The sequence below is a fragment of the Apostichopus japonicus genome, chromosome 15, assembly GCF_037975245.1.
Source record: "Apostichopus japonicus isolate 1M-3 chromosome 15, ASM3797524v1, whole genome shotgun sequence".
Lineage (NCBI taxonomy): Eukaryota > Metazoa > Echinodermata > Holothuroidea > Aspidochirotida > Stichopodidae > Apostichopus > Apostichopus japonicus.
Genome location: NC_092575.1, coordinates 269,461 through 279,576, shown reverse-complemented (window position 1 = coordinate 279,576; position 10,116 = coordinate 269,461). Strand labels below are relative to the sequence as shown.

General features: G+C 37.8%; 1 protein-coding gene across 2 annotated transcripts in view; it reads left to right on the top strand.

The window, feature by feature from the left end:
* Positions 1–1,511: 1,511 nt before the first annotated feature.
* Positions 1,512–10,116, top strand: part of LOC139980937 (active breakpoint cluster region-related protein-like) — an 84,282-nt gene continuing 75,677 nt past the window's right edge. For both annotated transcript variants that reach the window (XR_011797743.1, XM_071992993.1), the window contains exon 1: positions 1,512–2,875. Coding sequence is in view for 1 of the 2 variants with exons in the window: in XM_071992993.1 (XP_071849094.1) it covers positions 1,921–2,875 (955 nt within the window). In the remaining variant the exon portion in view is untranslated. The remainder of the gene's footprint in view (positions 2,876–10,116) is intronic.

The window sequence follows — 10,116 nt, the reverse complement described above, 5'->3', positions numbered from 1 at the left end:
TGTCATGGGAGTAGTTTTCGGCTATTTCCCCCTTCATAACCCGACAGGTTTGTTTTGGCTTAATACATTCTTTGAAACAGTTGTGAAAAAATTGGTCGCAGGAATATCTCGAATCTGTCTGAGGCCTCATTCATACATTGATTTGAATAAATCAATAGTCTCATTTAAGAATAGCGCCCTACTTTAACCCCTTGCACTGTGTCATAGCAATACAAACGGCTCGATGCAATAGCTGTGCCGTTGCTTGTCAGTGTACACACTCTTACTTACTCACCATGACCGTTTAGATTTGATCTGGAAGAGAAAATTGAGTAAACTTAACCAAAGCCATCTCGATTTCTCTCCTAGTCGACTAATCTCCATCTTTAATTAATGAATTTGTCAACTTTGCATATACATTACTTTCATTCATGAACCTTTCCGAATGTGGAACACGTAGGCTGCCCTAGCTTACAAGCAGTGGCGTACTATAGCAAGGGGACAATGGGGGGGGGGGGGAGTCTGTCCTGGGTACCAGCCAGGGGACACCATGTCATAACAAGTCCCCCCCCCATACAAATTGTTCTTTAGATATATGCTCTTAATCATACATGATTATGATATATAAACAATGACCACCTACTTCAGTAGGCTGACACCGATATTAGAAAAAAATCACAAACTGAAAGTATTCCCCAGATGTCCGATATAGGTGGAAGTGGGAGGGCCGGGTCACCCTTGCGTACGCCAAGATGTAAGCTCATTTGGATCTGTTACATCACTACCATCATGGGTCAAGTCCTATGGATTGGTGAACAAAGCAGTATCGCTTCCGGTTAGCGTCCGGCATGGTTGGTCCCTCCGGTTTTGTAAATAGAGATATTGCAAAGATTTGATTGCGTGCCGTCTGAAGAATGACACTAAAGTTTGGTTCATTTTGGAAGAGAAATTTAGTGAGTGGGAGCTAACTTAATTACTGCAGTGTACGTATCGTATCATGTATCGGAACCACTTCATGGACAAGTTTAAATTCTGTTCTAGTTCTGCTGTCTTTGTTTGGGCTGCAGTCAGCTGTCTCAACTGATCTGTCTGTTCAGAACTTGACCACCGTATGCATGGCTTTATAACGCAATTTATACTAGACAAGTTCACATGGTAGGTCGGTATTCGATATCTGTATATACGATAACAGGGAACTTATACAATATGAGGAGACTAGTTCTTTCGTGGGAGAATCGTCCACAAAAAGAAGAAGAAAACACACTGTACACACACACGCAAACAAACATAGGCAATGTTGATATAATTTCAAGATGAATCATACTCAGAAGTAATCACGCCATATATTCCAGATGAAACACTTTCAACTGTCTCGGAAAACGTAGTTTGGTTACATATCACTTGAATCACGTTGCTGTAACAATTCAAGTTTTTCTGACGTCATGAAAGTTATCTGACCATGAGTCACGGTACCCCATGCGCCGTTGGTAAACATCTAAACTTATCCAGTTCGCCCGCTATGCAATGTCATCATTGAATATGACACATACGCTCAAACGAAACCTACAGTTACTCATTCATCAGACGTAATTTAGAAACAAATATTTTTCGATGAAACACTCATTAAGATCTAATCTGTTAGTTTTGACTTATAACGAGACCAAACTCGAACGAAGCGGAAGTTATATGCAATATAGTATAACCCGGAAGAGGTGCTCACGACTTCAGTCATATTACACGATATTTGTACACCCATTGTTGAATAGCCAGTACTAGTCGTATATGTACTGTATAAGGGCTGTAGAAAAGGTAAACAAAGTTACAGTTCAAGAAAAACGAAAACGTGGATAATGGTGAGCAACACTAACTGAGACGAATAGGGACACCAAGAACTTTAACGAATCTAGGGCCTATGCCTACCTGTCTAATAAATCAGTAAAGATGACAAGAAATGAAAAGTTTCATAAAGAGTGGAGAGCAGCTTTTGGCGGTGAGCTACCTTTGCCAAACTTGAAGTGTTTCGAGCCTAAGTTAATTGGCCAACTTTCGCAAGACGGTCAAAAGGAAGCTGGTAACGATGGAGATTCATACACCGATTGCACGAAAGATATTGCGACCGGGTTTGATATGATTTTGACCTTGGAAGAGGATTTAAAAGCAACGAAAGAAACAGTGCTTCATTTACGAACAAAATTGAAAGCCGCGATATTTTGCCGAGATTGGCTATGTAAAGAGATAAAGAAATGCCGCAAAGTCAGTGAAGGATTAGAATCAATCGCATCTGATGACTTGGTGACGTTGACAGATGATGATGATCCGAGCCTAGACTTGCCAGATGACGAGTCCCTGGATACACAGAGTGTGGATTCAGCTATCTACTCAGCAGTAACAGATTCTAGTGAAAAACCAGAATCACCACCTCTGGAAAATAATGCGCCACCCATTCCTCAGAGGCGTCCTTCCGAGGGAGAAAAAGGGAGGAATAAAGAAGATATTCCTGATGCACCGGACACAGAAAGTGACTCAGACTCAGAGTCAGATGATTATGAGAGAATATATGAGAACATTGCCCTGCTACAGGAGAGGATGAAGCAAAACAGGGAGCAAGAGAAACCTGTGGCTATACACGACCATGGAAGAGAACATTTAATGACTGACAGTGGAAGTGATGAATCCCCATCTGGTTCACCAAAGCCTGCTTCTGTTCTCACTCAGAAAATGCAGCATGTACAAAATGATGAAGAATTTGACACTTCTTTCAAAGTTCCCACTCCTGCAGTTAGACAGATATCTTCTGAAAGTAGTAAATCTTTCACTGAGACTGAAATTGATGGAGGTTCATCTCCAGAATCCTTGACAAAAAGAAGGCAAAATACTTGGAAACAGATGGCAGCAGGTAAGCCATGTAAATGACATGCAATATTGTCAATGTAAAATGAGTTTTCAAATCATGATTTTTCTTTGACCTAAAGTTATCTCATCTGAGAATGTGACAAAGTATTGAAACATATCTACAGTTTGACTTTGATTCCCTGCCTCATTTGATACATTGGTCATTGTGTGTGGTGTACTCAAAATCGCTCCTCATTTTAATCCAAACGGTTCCTGATTTTTGCCCGAATTGTCAACGACTCATTGTCTGAATATTTCGACACGTTATGAAAATGTCACAAGATTAAAAAGATTGCCAGCCATTTTTATATCCCAACATTTCATGGGGCTTAAAATTTGGCAAAAGTTGTTGAAAATTCAGGCCGCCTTGGGACACTTTTCAACTGTAATCTTTTCTGAATCATCATTGCTTATCTAGGCACTCTCGATTGCCAATGTTATAATAGACTTTTAAAGCTAGTCTCCTATAGGTACAAAACTCCATCTCCAGTAACGTTAATAACAGCAGCCACACAGAGGTGGGCTTATTAGTAATAAGATAAAAATGTATTTGGGAAATTCTCCTTTCCATATGTGGAACACCCAAGCTTACAAACAATGGCATCCTAAGCAAGGGGAGGGGGGTCTGTCCTGGGTACCATTAAGTGGAACACCATGCCATACCCTCCCCCTCCCCTCAACAAAAGAAAATGATAAAAATATATGAGAAGAAAGAGAAATAAGTAAGAGAATTAAAAATGAGAATTCCTAAACATATACAGGTAATCAATTAAAAAGCTTTGCCAGGTTAAGCCACCTTACATTTAACATTTCACAAACTTTTCAATAAAATCATACCCGCAACCAGCTTCAGCATGTTTCATCAATCAGTTTGGAAGAACCCTATGTGATATGACAATCCACCTTAGTAAGCACCAGAATTCTAGGTTTGTGTGTATGTCAGGGGTCATTTGAGGTCACCAGAGGTCATAGTTAGTAGTTAATGTCTGCATAGTAATGTAATGCTTTGAAGTGGAATATATTTTGTTCAGTATAAGAGGACACATAATGAGTACATTGAACCTATGAAGATAGCTTTTTGGGAGGTCAAGCCTCATTTAAGGAAACTTGTCAAAGTCTGCATGCTGGACATGAAACTGTTTAAACCTTACAAGTACTGTATGGACAATTATGCACAAGTTTAGCTGAGATGAAATTCATACTTAAAGGTGAGTACTGTACAAGAACCTGTTGTTACAGTATGCATGGTATTATACGGTCATGATTATGAGGTCAAATTAGTTGAATATCTTGTACAAATTGGTTAGGCAATGTTACAAAATTAGCTGTTCTCATTGTAAAAGGTTGCATCATGGGATCTCTAAGCCATTTGGATTCCTGGCTTTAACTGAAGTAGGCTACGCAGTGTAAATGTAAGTCTGCTAGTAATTTGAGGGAAGTATTGAAAAGATTAAAGTTGCAGAGTTTAGAATGAAATGTGGATTTGTGACAATGCTGGTGTATCTTATCACACATACTTTAGCAGTCAGTGTTAATGATGTAGGATCCCATAAATCTCATGTTGGTACAGCATGCAATATTCTCATTATATAATACATGTATACAGTGCAGTTATGTTTGTTTTTAAGCCAACAGCTTGTATCTATACAGTTCCAGTGTGTACAGTATGTGGGTCTGTTCACGTTAAAGCTCCCAAATTGGTTGCCAGAGGTAGCAAATTTCAAATTACAATAAAGAACTTCTATTCTAAATAAATAACATAATTTATATAACATTTACTTTATAACATAACTTATATCTCTAATTTATGAATCAGAATTGACCAGACCTTAAACTATTTCCGGAAATTGTATTCAAGATGGTTGAAAGTGTGACAATCTATAAATATTCCAAAATTTGTTCTTTTTTATTAATGGTGGTGTGTCATTCCATTACTGCTACATTTGGGAATTCTGTTGTTATTTTCTTTATTTAAATAAAATTTGCTATTATAAGACAAGTTTTCAATGATATTGATAATGTTATTATAAAAATATTAGAGTATCATTAGCAAAATTTCAATTTTTCCTGAAATAAAGCAAAGAGCAAAATTGAAAGTAATGGTAACAATTATACCATAAACTAAAACCACAACATAAGCATATTAACCAAACGCTGAAAATTCTGGGTCATGTCCTCTCGGAATTTTTTTTTCTTGACTCTTGTTTCGGACATCACCCTGCCAAATAGATCTTGTTTCGGACATCACCCACCAATGTTTTACCTAATATAACCTAATATATATTTAGTAATAAACCAAATGATTTAAAGGCAATAATAATGAATAGAAAAACATTTTATTAATTGATAACCCTACGAAAAAAGATATTACTATTTAATGACAATTGAACAACTCATGTACACGTACTACATTATATTGCAATGTACAGTAATTAACTCAATTAAACAAACTTGAAAACAGAAACTATAAAGTCAGTTAGTTTTAAAATTAATTTGGTACTAAGTTATTGCATAACATATTTAAGATGCAGAAAGTAGTGAGAAAGACACATGTTTGCAGTTGACGGCGAGCATTGTCAATACAATTACCTACATTAGCCCAACATGGTCATTGTGAATCATGAATTTGACATGCTTTGAATATTCTAGGCTGTTTGGAGCATGATTTGGTGCATTATCATCTCAATGCACCTCTAGGGAAAGAAGTGAGGCTTCATACAGCTTGAACACTCTGCATGTAACTTATTTAGTATACATTTTGAATGAATTCATTGGCAAGTGGTGTCATGAATCAGATTATTAGCCTGTAGCCATTAGATTATGTGCCTGTGGTTTGATAGTGATTTCTCGTCACAGTGTTCTACGGTTAACCTTTTCCTTCAGTTGGGATGCAGTGTGTTGTACAGCTGTGGTGCTGTACTTGTACTGTAGGATACAGACACAGCTGCATACACAATACACTAGGGCCAGTGACTTTGCCACACTACCAGCACTTGTGTGTGCACTGTGCAGTACATATTATTCTGTTACTTCCTTCTTATAACCAAGTGGAGACAATTGTTCCTGTTTCCTATTTGTGAAGTAAATTGAGGCTGCATTAGACCTACATTGCCTTTTATGGACATGAGCGTTCACTATACAGTAGGTTTTAAACTTTCAAACTTGCAACTGATCATGCCTGTCATAAACATGTCATAAACAGTTGATTCCTGTTGATCCATATATCGATCCCTATTGATACCTTTTTGTTAGTAAATTTAAGTAAATGCAAAATGTAGAACAAAACAACTTGTAAGTTGTGCATATTTCTAAGTATATACTGTACTTATAAATGGAAGTTTTCAGCTGTACATTTACATTGAACGTGATTGCTTTGATGTCAACTAGGATACTCATTTAATATATATTGTAAATTGGTGTAAAGTTTTGCAACTTGAAATAATGCCCCTGTCACACTTCTGCGGTTTGGGCAGTATTTTGTTCGCGGATGTACACGTTTTACGGTTGCACTGAGGTGTGACTATGGCCTCTAAGGAAGATCCAAGGATGTAGTGAGGAAATGCAACAGAATTGCTGTGGAATGTCACGGTTATGGGACGGTCTCACAACGGTTGTGCTACAGCATCAAGGGAAGCACTAGGGGCAAGCAACGGGCTCACTACGGTGGCTACGGATGAGCTATGGTCCCATGGTCTATGGGATTATGATAGGACATTTATTCCACTTGTAAATACCATTATAGGCAAAGTCACTTAGGTCTACATTGTTGTTATTCACACCTACACATTCACCCCACGAAGCCAAATCTACATCATGTCAATGAGTAGAGAACTGCTTTAAAAATTCTTGGAGGAAGAAGAAGCCACGCCTCTGGCTTAGTGGGTGCAGGAGGGGGTGTGGGCGGGGTTGGTGATTTCCTAGTGCTACCCCTCCTCCCGGAACATTTCGTTTTGGCTGCAATCATGTTAGTGCATCGAGTCTCTGCATGGAATGGCGATTTAATACAGACGATGTTATGTTGGCAACGTGGAAGCATGCAAAAACATGTGTGTAGTTTGTAAGACCGTAGCGTAACCGTAGATACAGTGGTACAACCGTAGCATATCAGAAACATATCAGAAACACAGTCGCAGCGTACCCTTAGTATAACTGCAGGTACCAAGACACTGTCGTAGCATATCCTTAGCATATCCGTGGCATATCCGTAGCATATCCGTAGCATATCCGTGGCATATCCGTAGCATATCCGTGGCATATCCGTAGCACATCTGTGGTATATATCCCTAGCACATCGGCAGTGATACCGTGGACACCGTGGTACAACCGTAGCATATCCGTAGCCTCCCCGTAGTGCTTTTCTGGCTACGGTCAATGGCGGAAATGCTACGGTTATGCTATGGTCGCCACGGTTGTGATAAGGCAAGCTACAGTTGTGCTACGGTTGACCGTGGGAATAGGTGGAAGAAATTTAATTTTTGAACATTTCAAAATTCGGGCTGCGGAAGAAACAAGGCTATGGAAGCGCTACGGTCCACCACGGACTATCACGGTTTTGCTACGGGTTTGTTACGGATTTACTATGGATTTACTACGGATGTACTATGGATAGTCGTGGAGAGAACTGAAACGCATCTACGGCCCAAACCGCAGAAGTATGACTGGGGCATAAGACTTTACTTGACTCTTCCACTGATCAGTAATTGAAGTGTTAACTGCATTGTCTCTGATGAAACCACAAGTTGAGTACATAAATGACCCAACCATCCTCCCTCAATGCAGCATAAATTTAAACTCTGCCTTGCTACCGCACCTCACTTTTTAAGACTCAAGGATAACATGGATGATGGTATATAATTACAGTGTGCAATAGGAAACTTTAAACATTATCTGTTCATCTGAAAGTTCACACTGTATTCAACCCTCATTGACATGTTGTTTTCAAACACAATGGTGAACTCTCAAAATAGAAATCATGGCCTTTTTATCACAGAGGTTTCATTTAACTGAGTTTCATCACTTGAGTTTCATAAGTTTCATGACTTAGTTGCTCTCAGAACTTGTAAAACCTGTAAATACTGCCTCTCCCTCACACTTCAAATGTGTTCCAAAGAAAAGATGTGACTGCACTGACTACATTTGAGTTAAAATGATCAGTACTGCACAGTAGCTATACCGTGCATACTGTAAGATACACTGCAGTACACTACAGTAGTACTGAATCTATACTGTATGCCTGTATGAAGGTAAAGATACTGGAAGTGAAAGATACACTGCAGTACACTACAGTAGTACTGAATCTATACTGTATGCCTGTGTGAAGATAAAGATACTGGAAGTGAAAGATACACTGCAGTACACTACAGTAGTACTGAATCTATACTATATACAGTAGTACTGTAAGAAGATAAAGATATTGGAAGTGAAAGATACACTGCAGTACACTACAGTAGTACTGAATCTATACTATATACAGTAGTACTGTAAGAAGATAAAGATACTGGAAGTGAAAGATACACTGCAGTACACTACAGTAGTACTGAATCTATACTGTATGCCTGTGTGAAGATAAAGATACTGGAAGTGAAAGATACACTGCAGTACACTACAGTAGTACTGAATCTATACTATATACAGTAGTACTGTAAGAAGATAAAGATATTGGAAGTGAAAGATACACTGCAGTACACTACAGTAGTACTAAATCTATAATGTATGTACAATACTGTAAGAAGATAAAGATATTGGAAGTGAAAGATACTGTACACTGCAGTACACTACAGTAGTACTGAATCTATATTGTATGCCTGTGTGAAGATAAAGATACTGGAAGTGAAAGATACACTGCAGTACACTACAGTAGTACTGAATCTATACTGTATGCCTGTGTGAAGATAAAGATACTGGAAGTGAAAGATACACTGCAGTACACTACAGTAGTACTGAATCTATACTATATACAGTAGTACTGTAAGAAGATAAAGATATTGGAAGTGAAAGATACACTGCAGTACACTACAGTAGTACTGAATCTATACTATATACAGTAGTACTGTAAGAAGATAAAGATACTGGAAGTGAAAGATACACTGCAGTACACTACAGTAGTACTGAATCTATACTGTATGCCTGTGTGAAGATAAAGATACTGGAAGTGAAAGATACACTGCAGTACACTACAGTAGTACTGAATCTATACTATATACAGTAGTACTGTAAGAAGATAAAGATATTGGAAGTGAAAGATACACTGCAGTACACTACAGTAGTACTAAATCTATAATGTATGTACAATACTGTAAGAAGATAAAGATATTGGAAGTGAAAGATACTGTACACTGCAGTACACTACAGTAGTACTGAATCTATATTGTATGCCTGTGTGAAGATAAAGATACTGGAAGTGAAAGATACACTGCAGTACACTACAGTAGTACTGAATCTATACTATATACAGTAGTACTGTAAGAAGATAAAGATACTGGAAGTGAAAGATACACTGCAGTACACTACAGTAGTACTGAATCTATACTGTATGCCTGTGTGAAGATAAAGATACTGGAAGTGAAAGATACACTGCAGTACACTACAGTAGTTCTGAATCTATACTATATACAGTAGTACTGTAAGAAGATAAAGATATTGGAAGTGAAAGATACACTGCAGTACACTACAGTAGTACTAAATCTATAATGTATGTACAATACTGTAAGAAGATAAAGATACTGGAAGTGAAAGATACACTGCAGTACACTACAGTAGTACTGAATCTATACTATATACAGTAGTACTGTAAGAAGATAAAGATACTGGAAGTGAAAGATACACTGCAGTACACTACAGTAGTACTAAATCTATAATGTATGTACAATACTGTAAGAAGATAAAGATATTGGAAGTGAAAGATACTGTACACTGCAGTACACTACAGTAGTACTGAATCTATATTGTATGCCTGTGTGAAGATAAAGATACTGGAAGTGAAAGATACACTGCAGTACACTACAGTAGTACTGAATCTATACTATATACAGTAGTACTGTAAGAAGATAAAGATACTGGAAGTGAAAGATACACTGCAGTACACTACAGTAGTACTGAATCTATACTATATACAGTAGTACTGTAAGAAGATAAAGATATTGGAAGTGAAAGATACACTGCAGTACACTACAGTAGTACTAAATCTATAATGTATGTACAATACTGTAAGAAGATAAAGATACTGGAAGTGAAAGATACACTGCA